This window comes from Chaetodon trifascialis, chromosome 9 (genome assembly GCF_039877785.1).
Source record: "Chaetodon trifascialis isolate fChaTrf1 chromosome 9, fChaTrf1.hap1, whole genome shotgun sequence".
Taxonomy (NCBI): Eukaryota; Metazoa; Chordata; class Actinopteri; order Chaetodontiformes; family Chaetodontidae; genus Chaetodon; species Chaetodon trifascialis.
The window spans coordinates 6,356,670-6,377,065 of NC_092064.1; the positions used below are offsets into that span (position 1 = coordinate 6,356,670).

The window sequence follows — 20,396 nt, forward strand, 5'->3', positions numbered from 1 at the left end:
ACACACACACACACACACACACACACACACACACACACACACACACACACACACACACACACACACACACACACACACACACACACACACACACACATACACACACACACACACACACACACACACACACACACACACACACACTGCTACTTGTTCTTTTGTGTGTGTGAGGGAGAGCCAGCAAGGGAACTTTCACTTTCATATATCAAGTAACCAAGGAGACTTAGGCCACTGATCAATATTTGATTCAGTTCCACTCGGGCAGATTGTGTGCGTGCGTGTGCGTGCACGCGCGTGTGTGTGTGTGTGTGTGTGTGGTCTTGGACCTCTGATGTCCATTGCTTTTACTGTGGAGCTTGTGGCACTCATCCAGTGTGAGTGTCTGCAGAGAGAATGGTCACTAGACACAGTGTTCACTTACATTGATTTTGTCATCTAAGGGACAGCAGGTTGAGCCAGGATGGCACCCATAACAACACAAGCTGGGAGCATTAAGATGATGACATCATATTTAATATCCATATACCTGTCCCAGGGTGCCAGATGTCTAAATTAGGGCTCCTGTTGTTATTCCGACGTACAGCGAGAGCGGAAAGGCTGCCAAACGCAGACGTTCAATTCCCTCAGCTGCACTGCGTGGGCTGGAGTTTGGGCAGTTTAAGGAGGCTGTTGTATTCAGTGTCATTGCTCATCAATACAGACACACATTCATTGTCTTTTTAAGATGACATATTTAGTGATGTTTAATTCCCCAAAAAGCCCCCTTTTTCCTCAATCAGCCAGTCAGCTTCTTTCTACGAGCGGTGTGGTTTGACACTGTAATTTATAACTTTCATTCATTTCAGGTTAATGCCTTTGAATGAACGTACTGCTGCGCGTTCACTCACCTCATTAGATCAAGTTCTTAAAGAAACATGATCAGCATATTAGCAGACATCCCAGCATGCATTGCTTGAGATTCAAAAAAAGAAAAGAAAACATGATTTCACCTTGCTGTGTGTTTTAATGTGTTAATACAAGTCATGGTTGTTTCTTTTGCTTCCTTGGTGATGAGAGCAATGTGAAGGTAATGTAATGAAGGTTAGTATTGAACTCAGTCCCGTCCTGCGTGCTTATACTTTAACAAGGTCATTGAGAACAGACTTGCATGTTGCCTCTAACTAGGTTTAGTCCAAAACAAGATAATAGTCCACTGAAAGCTGTTACCGCTTCAAATTATCTGACAGACGTGCTAATCATCCATGTTTTCTCTGTCCTAGCTCCACTAAGCATGTACAAGTAGGCAATATGTTGATCTCAAGATGGCTGCTGCACTCTGAGCTTTGGATTGATACCTCACTTGACCAGTTATGATCTTCCATGTCATGTCCACAGCCTGCAATAGCCAATGAGAGTCTTCATTTTAAGGAAGGGTTTTGTTCTATTTATTTGTGTAAAGATCGAGCCAGTTGCAGATGATTCTGCAGATCTCTGGCACTTCCTATAGCCAGTGACATTCTGAAAATTCAGGGCAAGTTAGCATATTATGCGCTGTTTGAAAAGCTAAATGTAGTAAATAGCTTCAATATAACGATAGATAGCTTGAATATGAGTATAGATACCCAAAATATCATCACAGATGGCCTAAATATAGATTTCCTGAATATCAGTATAGATGTTTATGTCACGAAATCTAGTAAACAGCCAGTTTTTAGACATAGTATTAGAAAAACAAATGTAAAATATTCGTTTTCTGTGGTATTGTTATCGTCATACTGGGGTCCCATTGTGTTTTGCAACTAATTAGGCCCAGATATAGTCATCTGCAGGCATCCATTTCCAAAGGAAATTTGGCCGGAAACAAAAAATGTGTTGAAACTTCTGTTACTCAACGCTGGTAGTAACTCCCGAGTGTTACATTTCAAAAGAGACAAAACCAAGCATGTCCTCAGAACATCTCATTATGCCTTGGATCGGTGCTACAGTCTGATTTTAATGTGAAGGGTTTTTAATTCAACTCAGAGAGCTTTACATTCTCACAACTCATAAGATGACTTTGAGCTAATTATTCCACCTAAGTTCAGTGAAACTCACATTTTTAAGGCAGCAGGGGAAGTTATAGTAATCTCATCTCACTGGGATGAAACAGGTGCAGCTTAGTTGGAAAAAGGTGATCTTATGTACAAATATTTCACGTTTAAGGGGCTTCAAAGTCCCTACACATAAAATATGAACTTCGACCAGTTTTCTCACATTATGGGCTGAATATCCAGCCTCAGTACTTTGCCACTGTAACTATAAAGTACTGAACGCTGTCACTGAATTTCTGGTTTGATACTTATGTGCTGTTACTGTATTTAGATAATGTTTTTCTTCTGACTACATTATTCAGTTTCCCTGATGACAGTTTCATGTAAGCTCCTTTGTGGACTGACTTTCCCAGCAGTGATACTATCACTGAGGAACTCGCAGGACTGCCAAAGTCATCAAGTTTCTAAATCTACAGAGAGCAGTTTGAAAGAGTAATGCTGCACCCAGGTCGAGTTCCTCTTTACCTACAGGAGCGTAGATGGTAAAGGTTGAAGGGTTAGGGTTAGGTTAGGGTTAGGGTTTATAGTTGACCACATTGTTGAAAGGAGGAAGAGGATGGCTCATTCTTACAACAATATAATAAACTGCTGAAGACAGGGGAGGAAATAAAATGCAGTTCCTTGTCTGCCTCACATACTAATACCATGGTATGTTGTATTTAAATAATGCAAATCGATTAAAATATGCAGTTTTAAAGTGAAAACACTGATTCATGCCCCTAAAACAGATCCTCATTAACGGCTTTGTTGTGGTCACTGTCCGCAGATCAGACTGTAGTGTTCTCAGGTCTTTAGTTTAAATAGTAATGTTTTATTTCCTAATTAAGTGCAGATTTAGGTGGATTAGTCCAGAGGTACTGCTGTTTTCAGGTGCAGATGTAGGAATCGATGAGCGGTGTGACTTGTTGACAGTCTTCACTGCAGCTGAAACAACGCAGGCCAAAGTTTTAGTGGCGCCATTCATTTGTGTGTGTTTGGACTGTGGTCTTTATATCCAGCTCCTCTCGCTTTAAGTCGATGCTTATTAAACACCAAAGGCTGCGGCGAAGTCAGCGTCCTACTTTCCCTGTTTCTCTGTAGCTTTTTAAGTTTTCCATTTTGATCTTGCTCGATCTTTTCTGCTCTCTGGTTTCAAGTTCCTGCTTTTTCTTCTTCCCGCCTCCTCCTCCTGTATCCTCCTTCCTTGCTTCCTCTTATATTCTAATATGTCCTCCTTTGCTTTCCTTTTCCTCTCATAATTTCCTCCCTTTCTCTCATTCTCTGATCCCATATCTCTTCTCTTCCTCATCTTCCATATCCTCTTTATTTTTATGATTTCATCCCCTTTCTCCTCATTTTCCCTCCCTGCATTTCTCTCCCCAATCCTTTTCCTCTCCTTCCTCCTCCACTTCAGTGACCTCTCCTCTCTTCCTTTTCCTCCGCATCCTTTCTTACCACTCAGCTCTCTTCACTTCCCTCTCCGTCTGCAATCCATCACCTCCTCCTCCACCCTCTCTTTTCCACTGGGCAAAATCTGAATTGTGTGTGTGTGTGTTAGTGTGTGTGTGTGCGTGTGTCCGTGTTATTGTGTGTTAGTGTGTGCTTGTGTGTGTTATTGTATCCCTCCCTCTCTATCCCTCTCTCTTCATCCATCTGAGCCCCATGTTCTGAGTTATTACTCTCTAATCATCAATGAGCCTCGAGCCAATCCACAACACTCACTCACACACACACATGTACATTTTTCCATACTTTGCAGGTGTGTTTCCAGACTTCCTCATCCTCATCCTCATAAAAATGGGATCTCTATGGGAGAAACAAACAAATGGGACTGCCTTTTATAAGCACATGATCCCTCTGAATTTTGGGTTTTATTGCTGCGTTTGATGTGCAGATTTATTAATGTGTCCTTAGTGGACCTAACCTTATTTTCAAAAATGGAAAGTCGTCTACTTCTGTTTGTTGGCTGATATGATGGATGTGATGCAGTTTGACTGATGACATTTAATGTACTGATCAATAGTGCACTGGCAGGCTGTTGACAGACCTGAGCGTGAAAGGCCTCTCATTTGAATTTTGATTAGATTCTAAACTATCATGACATGTGTTATTGTTAGAAGTTTCAGGGGAGAAATGTACTTTCATGATCACAAAAAACTTGTTTTAATAGACATTTTTGACCCTGAAGTCAGTAAAAGTGGATCATTGACCAGACAGCCCCGTCCCCTTCACTTACTGTTGCTATGCCTATGTACCTGTTTACTCTCGCGTGCTCGCTAATTAAGCTAATGTTAGTTCCATGCGTTGGTTGTAAACTCTGTCTCCAGCTTGCTCGTTTTCAAAAAGCAAATTCCGTTTAAGGGTCTAAAATATTCACCAGCTGGTGATCCGTTCAGAAAACATGGAAAGAGAGGAGCAGCATTTCATTCTGCTGTTCCAGTCCAGTCTTAAACAATGTGATCAAAATATTAGTTGTTCTATCACAACCTCTCAATGTTTGGGTGCTCATTGTTGAACAATATGCTTGGATAGGCGAGACATTGGCTAGATTTATTTCAGTGAAAATATTTCAGTGTTCCTACTTTCAATCAGCAGTGTTTCCCATACACTGATTTATTTGTGGCGGCCTGCCACAAAATCAACTTTGACTGCTACATATTGACTTTTTAAATGTATTTTTTTAAGATTTGAGTTCATGAATAGTTATCATCATGAACAGGTATGCACAGTTTTTCCAAAACTGATGCATTCAGGGGAACTTTTATTAGAACTCTTATTATAGTTATTATGTATTACACAGAGAAGGGAGCTGTATGTATTGTTCAGTCATTTGTTTGCCACAAAGTACTTAACAATTCAAATATTTGCAGCGGAGCACCACCACCTGTGGTATTATTTTATAATTCATTTAAGAAAGTGGGGGTGTGCCTCCTGCGCACGCAAGCATGTAATTCTGTGGCAAACACTTAACAGCATGTCTCACTTTTCCAAGAGAAGAGTGGGAGTTTGAGTGGCGTTGCTTGAGTGCAAACCTCCCTGAACCAAGTGAAGAGCAGGACATAGCTGCCACTGTTAGCCTAAACTCGTACATGAGTGGCTCTCACCGGGTGGATGTCCTCGTCCTGAGCAGGTATTTTTCTCACATCACCTGTAGCCCCACATGGTATCATTACCTAGTGACGCCTGCTGTGCCTAGTTAGGTTTGACCATCACTGTTCTTGAGCTTGGTTTAGTAGACAGTCAATCTCCAAAATAAATATTACCTAGAGGCAGCTCCCATCCATTAACACAATATCTGTGTGTGTTCCGCTATGTGGGATCATACCGTCTAGCGCAGGAATGCTAAATTATTCATTACCGACACATTATTAACCTGCCTGTCTTTTAGTTCCTCTTCTCCTTCTATACCTCTGTACTCTCCTCCTCCTCCTCCTCCTCCTCCTTCTCTTCATCTTGTCACCACTCCTCTATCCTTCTCCGTCAGAGGGTGTGCTCTTGCCCATCACTCCTTTGTCCCTCTTCCACCCCTCTCATCCGCAGCTCATTCATTTGTGGTGCTGCTGAGTTTGCGCAGGGCTGACATCAATCACAAAATAATAATGCTGTGGAGAAAACTGGATAAAGAGAGGGATTATTCTCTTTCTTTCACAGTGAAGGAAGGGAAACTTGTTTAAAATGAAGGCTGGATTCTGTGTTGTGAGGGGGAAACTGTGTATCCATCCATCCATTGTTCCATTGTCTATACCCTACTATCCCTTTTTGGGGTTGCGGGGGGGGGCTGGAGTCTATCCCAGCTGTCAATGGGCGAGAGGCGGGGTACACCCTGAACCGTTTGCCAGCCGATCGCAGGGCAACATATACAGACAGACAACCATTCACGCTCACACTCACACCTAAGGACAATTTTAGAGTCACCAATTAACCTAATGAGCATGTTTTTGGTCTGTGGGAGGAAGCGGAGAGAACCCACGCATGCACAGGAAGAACATGCAAGCTTCACACAGAAAGGCCCTGCCCGACCCGGGGATCGAACCGGCGACCTTCTTGCTGTGAGGCACGCGCACTGCACCACCGTGCCACCAAAACTGTGTATCCATAAAATGAAAACACACACATGCACACACGCATGAAAGGACACTGCTTGTGTTTAACTATGTTCTGTGGTCTATTTGTCCTCCAGGGTCAGGGTACCCGTATGTTCTGGAAGCTCCAGCCCACGACTTTATCTCTGGTAAACAATCAAGTAATAAAGCGTCTGTATCATTCCCAGTCTTCCCCTTCAACTACCAGCTACCCCACAACCCTCACACTCGGCTCTGCCCCAGCTAATACTGCTGCATTGCTATTCCATCATTAATCTTTAATAAGTGGTCAGTAGGTGTTGCTCCCACTTTATCGGGCGCTTGAGAACCTCATATTAATGCTGCATCAATTAAAAAACATCCCATGGTCGGTCTCTGCAGATTCCACCCATGTGAGAGTGTCTGTCTGTCTGTCTGAGGGCAAAGCAAGAGGAAAAACAGAAGCAAAGTCTGATGATCCAGCAGTTTGCAAAGTGGCGCCCGCAAACACACACACACACAGCCTCACCTCGTGGCTTTGTATTAATCAACAGCCAACGTGAAAAATATCTGTGTGTGCTTATTATTCCCATTCTGCTTGTGTCTCCATGCCAAAAAAAAAGCCTAACTCTCCCAGCCTGGCCTTATTACAGCTAGCCTCGAGCCCTAATGGAAAGTAATAAAGAGCTCTGAACGTCTTAGTTTAGTGGTGTGTTTTGTGTGTGTGCGTGTGTGTGTGAGATCGGGGAGATGAATGATTCTGATTAGGCGGTGCAAGCTGCAGACGAGCATGATGATCAATGTCTCCCTTCTGTCTGCTGCTCAAGAAGAGACGAATGTGCCCTGGCCACGCACACATGCATGCATGCATGCACACACACTCACACGCACACACGTACTATATGTACTGCATGAAGGTTCTTTTTTTCAGCTGTGTACAGTGTGTTTTTTCCTTCTTTGTGTATTCCCCTGCAACTTTTAATACTTTTTTTCCGAAGATTGATGGTGTGTTCGCTTCATTTCTCCGCTTCCATATGTATGAATGCATACACACACACTGTAAGTAACCTTGTATGTATAGTGTATACATGTATATACGGTGTGTGTGTGTGTGTGTGTGTGTGTGTGTGTGTGTGTGTGTGTGTGTGTGTGTGTGTGTGTTGCTGTCAGTTTAAAGAATAGCAAATGTATGTGCAATGGAAATGCCCTGAAATTGGTTCCGCCAGGATATAAAAGTGTAAATCAGTGCACTTGTGTGTCTGCAGAGGACTGCAGAACGGAAGTGCTGACTCTGCAACAGCAGAGATGGGTGGTTGGAGGGGCGGGGGCAATAAACAGAGAGTAAAGAGAAATGATCAGCTGCAGAGCGGAAATGGAGGGACGATTTGAAGGAGATGGAGGTGGAAAACCTAACGTGGGAAGGGGCCAGAAGGAGGAAAAACTAAAGAGAGAGGGAAAGAAAGAAGAGAGGAGGAGGAGTGGATGGCAGAGGTCTGGGGATTGGACGAATAAAATCAATTGAGATGGAATGAGAGAGGCAGATGAGAGAGGAAGAGAGGCAGTGCAGAGAACGACTGTAGCAGCAGGTCCCTTGGCTTCTGGTTCACCAAGCTTTCATCCAGGAAATGAAATGACTTAGCTCTCCCCTGTGTGATCAGGCTGACACAAACACACACACACAAGGAATTGTGAGAAGTGTGTGTATATGGAGAAATCATGCCGTTCTCAGTCACATGGTCCCAGCCTCAGCGTTGATGCAGAGCTAATCTTGTTCATCATCGTAATCATCACCTGTTTGAGAGCTGCTGAAATGAGAATCGTAAAGCTGAAAAGTCGTTTGTCCAAACATTTATTCCTTCCTTTAAAGTAAACACACGTCTTTGCTCATAGAAGCTTCTTTCAAATCTGAGCTATAAAACGTGAAAAATCTTGACAATTGTGGAACATTCATTAATCTTTTTACAGAAGAAATTGCCTTGCTGATTTTGACATTAACTTGCGTATTGTTTAGTGATACATATCAGCACCTGAAGGTATCGTGCTTTTAGCTGTAATTTACTAACCAAATGCAGATTTTGCAGTATTATGGGATTGATTATCAAAAATCTTTCTGTTAATGTAAAAAAAATGAATGTTGACCAATATATAATTGCATTTTTAAAACCCCAAATATTGATGTTGGTGTTAAAGTACAGTAATCGTGGGTCTTTAATGTTCTAAAATCCCCAGAACCTTCAGCTTCTTCTGACCTGTTACCTAATTCCATTACCAACATGGTTTGAGACCACAGTGCTGTTTGATCACCTGGTTCTTCCATAAAGACCCCATCAAATGAAGGCTTTAGCCTTGTGGAGGACAGGATCTTCCCTCGAAGGCAGTGAATTTTCCTTTGTGACCTCAACCCGCACAAGTAGAAATAAAATCTGAGTCTGTCGCACCGTAATTGGTTTTCAGTTTGGGATGATCCCTCCCCAACATCCTGTTTCAACCGGGATGTTTCACATTTTTGAAAGGAGGACGTCATTTCATGGCAGCTCTGTTTCCACGTGTTGGGGAGTGCTCGTGTCACAAGTTGTATAAAGCCTTTTGAGGCTTGAGGATAGATCAGCCACTATTAGTAGAAAACACCCAAATCTCAGACTGAACCGTCAGCAGTTGAGTGGGGGGTGATGTAGGCGACAAGGAAGAAGAGTGTGTGGAATAAAATACATCACATCTCGAGCTCTGCTGCATCCACTTTTTCGTTTTTTCAATCGTCCACAGTGAGTGTGAAGACGTGCAGTGCTGAATTACTTTTATTACGTTTATTCCCTCCAGCTCCAAATCAGCTTAAGCACAGAAAGTATAGAAACACAGTTTGGGGTCACACCCCCAGAAACCTGGAGCCAGTGTATGGTTGGCCGACTCCGTCAGTTCCACACCAGTGATGAGAGGGAGGGGAGGAGTGACCGCATGGAGCGAGAGAAAAATAGTTGCCATGGTATTGATTGATTGAGTGTGTGTGTGTGTGTGTGTGTGTGTGTGTGTGTGTGTGTGTGTATGTGTGTGTGTGTGTGTGTGTGTGTGTGTGTGTGTGTGTGTGTGTGTGTGTGTGTGTGTGTGTGTGTGTGTGTTGAATGAAAGTGAACATTTGTATTGATTGAAGAGTTGAAAAGTGTTCAGTGCTCAGTTAAAAAGTGAAATGCAGCAGTGAGACAGCTCCAGACAAGGGACAGAAAAAGTCTTTTATATGGTGATATATTATTAGAGTGGTGTTTCATGCAGGTGGAAGCTGAAGTGGGATCAATGAACACTCACAGTCCACCCTGCGATGCCGCTGTCAGCAGGCTCCAGATGCGGCTTGTATTTAGAAGTGGGATTGTAAACCAGCAAGTGCATCTCTGACATCCTGTACGTACAGGAAACATCCATTTACTATCTCCAGGATGTCATATATCACAATTCTCATTTCAAGTTGCCAGGTAAAAGTTTTCAGAACGGGTTTATCCTGATGCTCCTGATGAGGAAAGTGTCACCAGAAACAGAAGCTGCCCACGTGAACTTCATGAGCAGAATCTCAAGTGACAGATGTTGGCACACGGCACCAGACATGGAGACAAAAATTAAAGAAACCTGCAGAACATCAACAGACCTCAGACTTTAGCCTGAGATGTTCAGCACATTAATGTCCCTGCTCGCCAAGAGTTCAGACGCACAGCAGAAATGTCATCATAGCTGTGCAGCATCCATAACAATCCCACTTGATGATGTTTGCCGATGTTTTTCCTCTTTCTAACCTGCAGTGCTCTTAAATTCACGTGTTACTCCCTTAAAAAACATTAAACATACATCACACACACTCTCAGGAAGCAATTAAACATCCATGCAGAAGCTGTTTTTTCCACCATAATGTTCCTGATTGTGCTGGCCTGTTTGTGTGGACGTGCGAGCGCGTGCGTACACATTATTACACCTCATTAGGCAGACATTGTACCGCAGCCATAAGACGAGTGTCGCAGCCGACGTTGTTCGACGAGCAAACACGGTGATTGAGTGCGAGACGAGGCGCTTTGCCTGCTCGCCCGGGACCGACGCCGTTACAGCACATTTGCATAAACACCACCTCCTTTTACACCGCATTAGCATAGAGAACACATCAACATGAAGGAAGGAGTGGAGGAGGGAGAGATGGATAGATTAATGAATGGATGAATGAGGAGGAGGGGAGGCAAGAGCAAGAAGGAGATGCTACAGTTATAGTGTGCCGAGGGAGTGGAGATGGCAATATTAAGTACCAGAGGAAGCATTTACAGACGCATTGTTGGTTTTATTACTCCAACAACATTGCTTTTCTCTCTTTAGGGCCAATTTGTTTTGCTAGTTTTTGCCATTTTCGTCTCGTACTTAACCCCATTCTCTCCTGCGACGCCTTTTCTTTTCTATTTATCTGCGAGCTGCACAGTTGTCTCTTTCCCAAAATCAGTTCATTTCAGTGGAATCACAGTGATCAGTTCATTCATCCAAATCTGAGCTGAGTTTGGTCATCTTTAATATGCTCATTTGTTTCTTTGACCAGTTGCAGGCCATCTTGGAAATACTGAACTTTGAGGGAATTGAGAGCCAGAGAATCTAAAACACGCACACACTCACTGTATGTACTGTATGTAAGTGTTTGATGCCAAATTGTAAACAGCTCCACAGAAGATGGTAGTTTAGCTATTAAAATAAGTGCTAACTGTTTTTGAAATGAAAGTAATCACAGTGACACTACATACCAGCCACCCAAATCTGTGATCCACAATTTGTGATATTGACCTTTTAAAAAGCTTTCACTCAGTGCTGTTCATACAGTAAAGGCTGTACAGCACATACTGTATCTCTCCATCGTTCAAAGTTGCTATTGAAGAAGCAGAAGAGCTGAATGGTCAGATTTGCCTATCTATACGAGTTCTAATCTAATTAAGACGGTGGTTTCAAACACAGCCAAGCGTTTCTAATTGAATCTCTCCCTAACGCATGAAGCCACATAATGAATGTGGGAGCACATACACACAAAACGGGGACAGGCCTCATTGGCATGACTGTGCAGAATTGAGGCATTAATGGTAGGCTCTTTTACCCTTTACACCCATATATTGCTGTCACCTTGCATAACAAATGAGGGGGTGATTTGAATAATTGGGTTTTATGTGGGAGCGGCAGCAGAGAATCTGCACCGGTAGTGATTTTCCTGTGTGTGTTGGTGTGTGTGTTCACGCTGCCTATCTCCTGCCCTCATTTTGAGCATAATCAAACAAGAGTTAAACCGATAGGTTGGTTTTCTCATCCTGTTCTTTCATTAGAAAAGATTGATTGGTGCGTTCGCTCTACCTCTGAGATGATTGATATGGTGCAGTTTGACTCATTATAAGAAGCCCTTTTCCTACTGTGACATGTCACAATGTCTTCCATGAAAAAGCTGTACTTTTACTACAAATTTCAGGCAAGTATATTAGGAATACATTTTGGAAGGAGCCCAGCAGGTGTCAGGAGTATAATTATATTCTCTCCTGTGCTCAGATTAGTATACAGTACAACTGTGATGCTCCACTGGATGTTTCAGGATAATAGCCAGCTTTTGCTGCTATCAGTTAGCACATCCACTAAAGCACCATGAGGAGCCTAGCCTAGCGCCAGTTTGTCCCTGTCATGTGTTACCATGAGCGTCCTTTTTTCCCAAGAAAATATGTACCCAGTTATCTTTGAAGAACCCAGAAGTTTATTTAATGACTGTCCTGAAGGTATTTCCAAAATCCCCCAAAACTATTCTGTCCGGATGAAAAATGTCTGCTACATGATTAAAAAAGGTGTTTGATTTCTCCTGCAAGTACCCCAACTTTAGAAAAGTACAATATTAAATTTCCTGGAGCGCCACTGTACACTTTTATTTGCATTAAATATCAAATTTCAGTAGTTTCGGTCTTCAAAATTGTATTGTGCAAACCGAAATAGACGCAAGCTCACGTGCACACGTGTGTTTCTTAATGCCAGGCCAAGGAACTAGATGCGCTGAGTATCCAAGGCAACCTAAATTAGTCTCAGCAGGTGTGTGGGCAAGCAAGAATGAAAAGAATAAAGAGAGAGAGAGTGGAGAGAGAGGTGAGAGTGCAAAGAAAGAAACAAGTGTGGAGAGGAGGAGTGGAGGGCAGCTGATAAGGCCTGAGAGGGAGAGGAGAAGATGAGAGGCAAAGTCAGAGGTTGAATGTGATTAGCAGAAAGCAGCAGAAGAAGAAGGAAGAGAGAGGGAGCGAGGGATGATTGGATCAGGGAGGGGAGGGACGGAAGGGGAGAGTGGTGCAGAGGGTGAGTCAGAAGGCAATGAGAGTGATTGGGAACTAGCATGCTGCTTATTGCATGCCATGAAGAATAAAGTCAGCAACCAGTCTGCAGTGTGTGTGTGTGTGTGTGTGTGTGTGTGTGTGTGTGTGTGTGTGTGTGTGTGTGTGTGTGTGTGTGTGTGTGTGTGTGTACGTGTGTGTATATACGTGTGTGTGTGTGTGTGTGTGTGTGTCTGTGTCTGCATGCAGGTGTCTGTGCATGCACTGCAGAAGGCTATTAAGCAATAACAGCACAGACAGAGCTAACTAAATTACATCTAAGACAAGATTACACTTACTTCTACACACACACACACACACACACACACACACACACACACACAAATTCATGTCTGCACGCATGCATGCACTCAGACACAAACACACAATAACACTCATTTACATTGACTAGTGTCTGGATGACAGAAGGGGTCCAAGAACACAGACGGCCCGTGGGTGAGATGACGCACAAGCATGCACACACACACGCACACACACACGTACACACACATGCTCACACACACACACATGCTCACACACATAAATCTAAATATACACATGCACAAAGCCTGCTTCTCAAAACTGTCATATAACTGTGTGTGGAGTGCTTGAAAGCAAAAAGCAAAGGCAAATCAATGTGTGTGTGTGTGTGTGTGTGTGTGTGTGTGTGTGTGTGTGTGTGTGTGTGTGTGTGTGTGTGTGTGTGTGTGTGTGTGTGTGTGTGTGTGTGTGTGTGTGTGTGTGTGTGTGTGTGTGTCAGCTTTTGCTAGCATGTGTGTGTTAGACGGCTCCTGAAGGTGTTGATTGGTGAATGTGTGCTTGATGTGGAAGTGTGTATCTGCATTTCTTTCCACCCCTGCAGCATTTGTGTCATTCACCTCCCCTCTCTCTCTCTCTCTCTCTCTCTCTCTCTCTCTCTCTCTCTCTCTCTCTCTCTCTCTCTCTCTCTCTCAGAGGTTGTCTATTCATGTTTGTAAATGGGAGAGAAATTAAATGAAGAAAGCATCATGTCTGTGGGACAAAGCTACTACAGATTGTACAATAACGACACACCAGTAGAACAGATATCAATACACTAGATGTGCATTTATATATGCACCATAAGAAATGTCAGAGAGCAAAGCTGGAGGGTGTTTGTAGATGGAAATGAACTTGGGGTTACCCTCTCGCTGGCTTGTGCAGCTGGAGTGAAGGGGGATGCAAAGAAGATGGTAAACACTCCTCTTTCCTGCCATCACACTTGATTTAAAGCAACAGTTCCTCATCAACAACACGTGAAGGCATTCCTAAGAAGCATCAAAGAGAGCGAGTGTAACCAGCGTCATCGTGCTCTGGGGTGTATGGGTACACTGAAATACATGAGGGTGACTGGAAAAAAATAATGTGAGTGTTACATAACATTGGTTCTCTGTGCTGGAGATTAAAGGAGAAACAGGGAGCGAGAAACAAGAAAGTGTATGTGTGTGTCGTGAGTGTCATTAGTGTGAGGGGCACCCCACTGCTCCCAAAGTGGCATTTCCCTGCAGAGGAGAAAGGGGAGGCGAGGACATGCCTGGGAGAGGGGAGGAGAGAAATGTGCTGTGAACAAGAGGCATTCTGAATTATGGCGTGTGCGTGCACACCCTAATGAGTCACCATCAAACTCATGTTTTGTTCCAGCAATTAGTCACAATTAGTAACTGTGTATGCCTGTCTCGCGCAGTGTCGTACAGTGTATTAGCCGTGAATCTGAGTTTCCTGTTGCTTGTGGGTGAGTATAACGGATCTGATCATGCTTCACGCACTGGTCTCTGTCTGTAGTATATATGTGTGTGTTTGTTTGCTGTAACTTTTGTGCTGTGCGTTCAGTACACATCTATCTGCGTAGTTGATCAGGCTTTCATTGCCTCTTGCCCCATTGCATTGTAGGTAGTATATACTTAACACCAGGTGACAACACAGTCTGTCAGTGTCATAACATAAGTGCTGGATCATAACCTCTGCTGGACCCCCTGTTGGCACTGGCACTGCTTTCTAAGGTCATGTAACTTTTCCAGCATTTGGCTTCTCCTTCAAAGACAGCTGCTTTCCATCCCGCCTTTAAACAACCAATGTTTTCATGCTGAAATGATATGAAGATGACCTTTTCTTAATGTAGGGAAATATTTGGATAAATAGCAATGACGATGCATTTATTTAGAGGAATAGCGATATTTAAAGGGCCGGGTCACCTAAATTCCAAAATTGTATTGTGTCATTTAGCTGTAGGGGTGTCTAACGTTTCCTTTGTGAATAGTATTTTGTTTGTGGTGCTCTGAATAATCCATATACAACATTCTAGTGAAGAAATCATTTTAATACATGAATGTATTAAAACTGTCAAATAAAACAACAAAAATGCAACATGTGCATAGTTAGATACTGCCGGAGGTAAGTGAAAAATACACTTCTTTGACTATTATTAGAATTTTTTGTTTTGAGAGGAACTTTAAATCCATAGGAAGGTTTCCAGGAAGGAATTTGGTACTAATTACAGGTCAAATAGAGACAGTATTTTATTGCTGCTCTTCCAAATAACTGTTAGCATAACCTGCTCTTTAATACTCATCTGAACATATAAAACATACAATTATTTCATGAAGGAAATTCCTCCAAAATAATATCAATAACAGTCCCAGAGCGTTGTCTTGTAATTAGTATCAAACATAGTTCTTTCGAGGAACCTTCCAGGAAACGATTAGCAAATGACTGATCTGTAAAATAAAGCATTACCCAAATTGCTAAGCTCCTTCATTCCTTCACTTCCTTTGTGTCTGTGGGTGGCGTCTGTGTGCGCACTTTAGATCGATCTCTTTGTTCATCCATCCATCACGTATCAGACACCGCTGATTAAATTTGAGGGGAAATTATAGATTTCACCATTTTCAAAAGTGCATTGACTCACCTGTGGGGAATTACTGCTTCTACTCATTGAAAGAAAGTACAGCAGTGTTGAGGATCGAGTGGATTATGAGGCAGACAACATGTTTATTGTGGCTCAGTTTTTGAAAAGCTGTCAGATGGAGACACGGCAACTGTTATTGGCCGATGTTGCCAAGGCCGGCTAATGGATTAAAGACTCTTTGCATTTTCCAAAGCTCAGTGCCAGTTCCTGAGTAATGTAGTCTTAGTATGTGTATCTGTAGTTCCTAACATTATGTTGTGTTCCTGCCTTCCCTGTAGTCTGCACGGTTCGCTGTCAGAAGTTCCTGATCTCGCGGGTCGGGGAGGACTGGATCTTCCTCATCCTGCTGGGACTCCTCATGGCCCTGGTCAGCTGGGTGGTGGACTTTTGCATCGCCATCTGTCTACAAGGTGAGGCATGGAGGGAGGAAGGGAGGAATTGGATTGTATACCTACAGGTTGGGGCATGAACAGCGTCAATAAACGAGGAGGAGGGAAAGAAGGTGGTTTCAGGCATGTAGAATGGATTAGAAACGAGGTGGGGTGGATCCAGATAGGGAGACAGGGATAGAAGGTTGGACAATAGGAAGGGGGGCAAAGAGTGTGTGTGTTTGCACACCAACCCAATCCTTCAGTTCCAGTTATGATATACAGCTCTTTTAATTGGTTCCAGAAAATGAATAAATGCCTGTCCCGAGGAAACACACTCACAACACACCCTGTCTTTTAAAGTGTGTGTGTGTGTGTGTGTGTGTGTGTGTGTGTGTGTGTGTGTGTGTGTGTGTGTGTGTGTGTGTGTGTGTGTGTGTGTGTGTGTGTGTGTGTGTGTGTGTGTGTGTGCATTATCTTATTTCCATCTTATGCAACTGTAAATGTATCTCTTGCCAGCTGTACTGCTGTTGCTTGTGAAGTGTACAGTATACAGTATATTCACATTTTACATACATGCACAGTCCTTCTTATCGTGTGTGCATCTGTGTTTCGGTTGTGGTTGACATGTCTTTCCTCTGTGTGTGTGCGTGTGTGTCCACAGCACAGAAGTGGATGTACGGGGGTCTGGACAGTAATGTGTTTCTACAGTATCTGGCCTGGGTCACCTATCCTGTAGTCCTCATTACCTTCTCTGCTGGCTTCACCCAGATTCTTGCCCCACAGGCTGTCGGTACGATCAAAACACACACACACACGCACACACACACACACACACACACACACACACACACACACACACACACACACACACACACACACACACTCGAAACAGGACCAACAACGCCTTAATATGTACTGTATTCAGATTCAATTAGTGGATTTAATGCTGCCAAATTTAGATGATAAAATGTTATCAAACCCCAGCCCTATACAGTATATCATACAGTTACTTCATCATCATCCAAGTTTTTGGCCAAATTGGCATTCACAGTTTTATAAAAAAAAACAAAAAAAAAAACATATATCCCAACCACTGCCCTCAAACAATGCATTATAATACAAACAATCCTGGAGAAATGAAATAGGACATAAGATGTCAGTATGTGTGAGAGGAAAATGCTTATTATTAAATTCTTTGCTGGTACAGTTTCCCCTGTTACAAAAAACAAACAGTGACTTTTGATCCAAATGACACATCAGGTGGCAAATTGAAATGAGCACAAAACTGTGACATCGCAGCTGCCTTAAAACAGCACAAAGACGATGGAGATGAAACAAAAGTAGCAGAGTGGCACACAATGAACTGAGACCTGCAGACTGTATGACCAAAGTTCATGAATCTGGATTAGCAAATGCATTGTGTCAGATAGAGATCGGGCAGAGTCGCACCATGGGTGGCTTGCTGATGTGTCAAGGCCTGATTGTCTGCAGCTGTTTGAGTCACAGTATGTCCTGCTCCTGCCAGAGAGTGCTCGCAGTAAGGGCTCGTCCACTGGAGGGGGTCTTGGTCATGTAGACACAGTACAAACTGTACACCTCACCAAATCCATCCACTTTTTGTTCCTCATCTTCTCCATCTGAAAAGTAGTGAAATTAAACCCTGATAGCTTTCCTGAGTGGCTCTCTGCCACTTGAACCAGACTGATAGTGCCACCCTGGGCTGTAATGAACTCCTTCACACCCGTGTGTGTAAATGATAGTTCCCACAGTGTAACACCACTGTGATTCTCCTCTCTGTCTCTGGGGGCCCCCCCTCTGCTTCAGGAGCAGATGAGTGAAGGAGTTGCGTGCATGGTTCAAAGCTGTCGTACACTCTAACGTTCATGTTAGGTTTGTCTGTGCAGTTCTCCATCAGGTGCCTCAAGTCATCTCTGCTGCAGGTGTAGCAGAGACTTTACTGTCACTCTCAGTAACAGGGGCTAAAGAGAGGGGTGGGCTCCTGAGAATCTGAGGGTCCCCCCTCTGTCAGTGAATCACCTCCTCTTCCCTTTCCCTCAGCTCCTTCAGTCTCTGTTTGAATCTGCACTGTCGGTGCAACACATTGTGTTTCTGTTTGTTTGTTTACTTCAACATAATATGAAAAACACGCCAGCATCTACTGTTTAAATGAACTGAAGATGCTTAGGTCACGTTCATAAAACTCAAGTGGACATGGACTCTATAAACTGGTACTCAGCTAGCTGTTTGTATATGAGCACTGGAGACCAAACATGAGGACTGTTGGTCTATGTGACGGCCTGATGCAGTGTTGTCCCAAAGAATGGAACATCGCAAAGCAGCCAAAAAACACAAGATTGACAATTGTGGGACTTGAAGCTGAGCTGGCTGCAGAGCTGGCTGTCTAAAATACAACTAAGACAATTATATTCCTGGGTTTTTTTCTCCAAAGTTAAAAATGTGTAAATGTGCAAAACAGACTGTATTTTCCTGTGTGAGACAGACAGAATTCAATCTGCAGAGACGTGTTAACCCTCAATACAAAGACACAGTCCTTTAAAATGAACACATTTTTCAACCAGATGTGAAGTCACGCTGCAGATTGAGGTTGCTTTGCCTACAATGAGGTAGCCAGGTACCAGCAGAGACTCCAGGAAGTTGCTGCTCCGGGCCAGGAAATAGTCTCGCACATAAACCTCATAAAACCTCCACGTATCTTTCTCACACTTCATTTTACCAGCACAGATAACACTGGACTATTGCTCTCGGGCCATGATGTAATTGATGGGTGTTCATCTTGTTGGCGGAGGCTGTGTGTTTCCACTTTAAGGTCAGGAGCTCAGTGTGTCGTACGGTGTGCTGTGCTCCCCTGCAGGTTCAGGGATTCCAGAGATGAAGACCATCCTGAGAGGAGTTGTGCTGAAGGAATACCTCACCTTCAAAACTTTTGTGGCCAAAGTCATCGGTCTCACCTGTGCTCTGGGTAGTGGCATGCCCCTGGGCAAAGAGGTAACACACACACACACACACACACACACACACACACACACACACACACACACACACACACACACACACACGCTGACAGCTATGCCAATCAGTGATTCAGTCAGTGTGGCTCAAAATGAAATCTTCAGGTTAAATGGTTAATATATGCTTTCTTGTGTTTGTGTTGTGTAAGTATAAATGTGTGTCTCTGCTACTGACACACATAAAGTGCCCATCACAGGACCATCCCATAATGGCTGATGAATTCAGCTGTGCTTCGTTATGTTAGCAAGGCCAGCAGAACTCAAACGCTGACCCACATTCAACAGTTACGTTGTTTGAACACACAAACAAACACACACTAACACAGTTTAAGTGATTCACAGCGTTGAATCTCTGTTGGTGATAAAATAGAGAATCCAGACTGGCACCAAGCTGCCGTCAGGCTTGAACGCCAGCTTACACAACATCAAAAATAAGACTCTAGTATTAGCACAGTGCTCCAGTTTTCTGCAGCTTCAGTTCAAATCACTATCAGTCATCTGAAGCACATGTAGGTCAAAGTGAACTGCAGGAGCGTTCACAGTCATTTTACAGTAACTGTATCGTGCCTGGAGTCACAGCATGCATACGTGCTGCAATACCTGAACTTCCCTGGGGAACGTAACCCCCCCGGCTCATTCCAGTTTCCTACAGGTCGAGAGCAATGAGAAATCTGGAGATGGACAAGGAAGGAAGGAAGTCTGTAGAATTCACTTGAGAACTTTTCTATACCCAGAGGGATGGAGGGGAATTTTTTTCTACATATTTTCAGATCCCCCATCCACCTACGCAGATGTTGTTTTTGTCCTGTGGATTCATTGTGTGTATGTGTGTGAGGAATTGTAATCTACACTACATTATACACAGTGTTTTTAAGCAAAAACAGTTCCAGGTAAACGCAGCATCCCCCAAATGACTGCCTAGCCTGAAGACATACTTGCAGGAAAATATTTTCTCTCCTCTCTGTCTCACACGCACACACACACACACACATACAAGCCACGGGCCCTTTCGCTTGTGTCCTCCTGCAGCAGCAGTTTGGATTCAGCGCAGGCCTCCGCCTTCCTTTAACTTGAGCATCACTTTTCTGATGCGATGTGCTCACTTTTAATCCTGTTAGTTCCGCTTTGAACTTCATCCCCAGAATTTTAATATTCGCTGCAGACTTTGTTGTTGTTGATGTCTTTTCAAAGAGTTTGTACGCGCTTGTGTGACGCTCAGCAGACAGGAGGAGAGAGTGCTTTTTTAACTTTGCACGTGTTTATTATGTCTTCTCCTCTTCCTTCCAGGGTCCGTTCGTACACATCGCCAGTTTGTGTGCTGCTCTCCTCAGCAAGTTCATGTCTCTGTTTGGAGGAATCTATGAGGTCAGTCTCTCTCTCCATTTTGCCAAACTGCTCTGGTGATGTAACTGTGTTTTACTGGTTTTACTGGCAAGCCTGCTGACAAACAAACATCTATTAAACATTTTCTTCTTGTTATTTTACAGACACACTGTATACTCTATAGAGCATGTAGGAAACAATTTCAACCTTCACCTCAAGTGATTTTCCTGTTCCATCACTATACATGGACTGTCCTGTCTCTAAGGTGATGGGACTAGCAAAGCATGCAAATAAGACGTTATCTGT

General features: G+C 43.4%; 1 protein-coding gene across 4 annotated transcripts in view; it reads left to right on the forward strand.

Annotated features, from left to right (window-relative positions):
• clcn2c (chloride channel 2c) overlaps positions 1-20,396 on the forward strand; it is a 143,942-nt gene that overhangs the window by 52,251 nt on the left and 71,295 nt on the right. For 2 of the 4 annotated variants that reach the window (XM_070970241.1, XM_070970243.1), the window contains exons 3-7: positions 6,229-6,279; positions 15,646-15,777; positions 16,400-16,528; positions 18,611-18,744; positions 20,055-20,132. In XM_070970241.1, the coding sequence (XP_070826342.1) occupies positions 6,229-6,279; positions 15,646-15,777; positions 16,400-16,528; positions 18,611-18,744; positions 20,055-20,132 (524 nt within the window). The remainder of the gene's footprint in view (positions 1-6,228; positions 6,280-15,645; positions 15,778-16,399; positions 16,529-18,610; positions 18,745-20,054; positions 20,133-20,396) is intronic. The other 2 variants (XM_070970242.1, XM_070970244.1) reach the window with 1 other exon arrangement.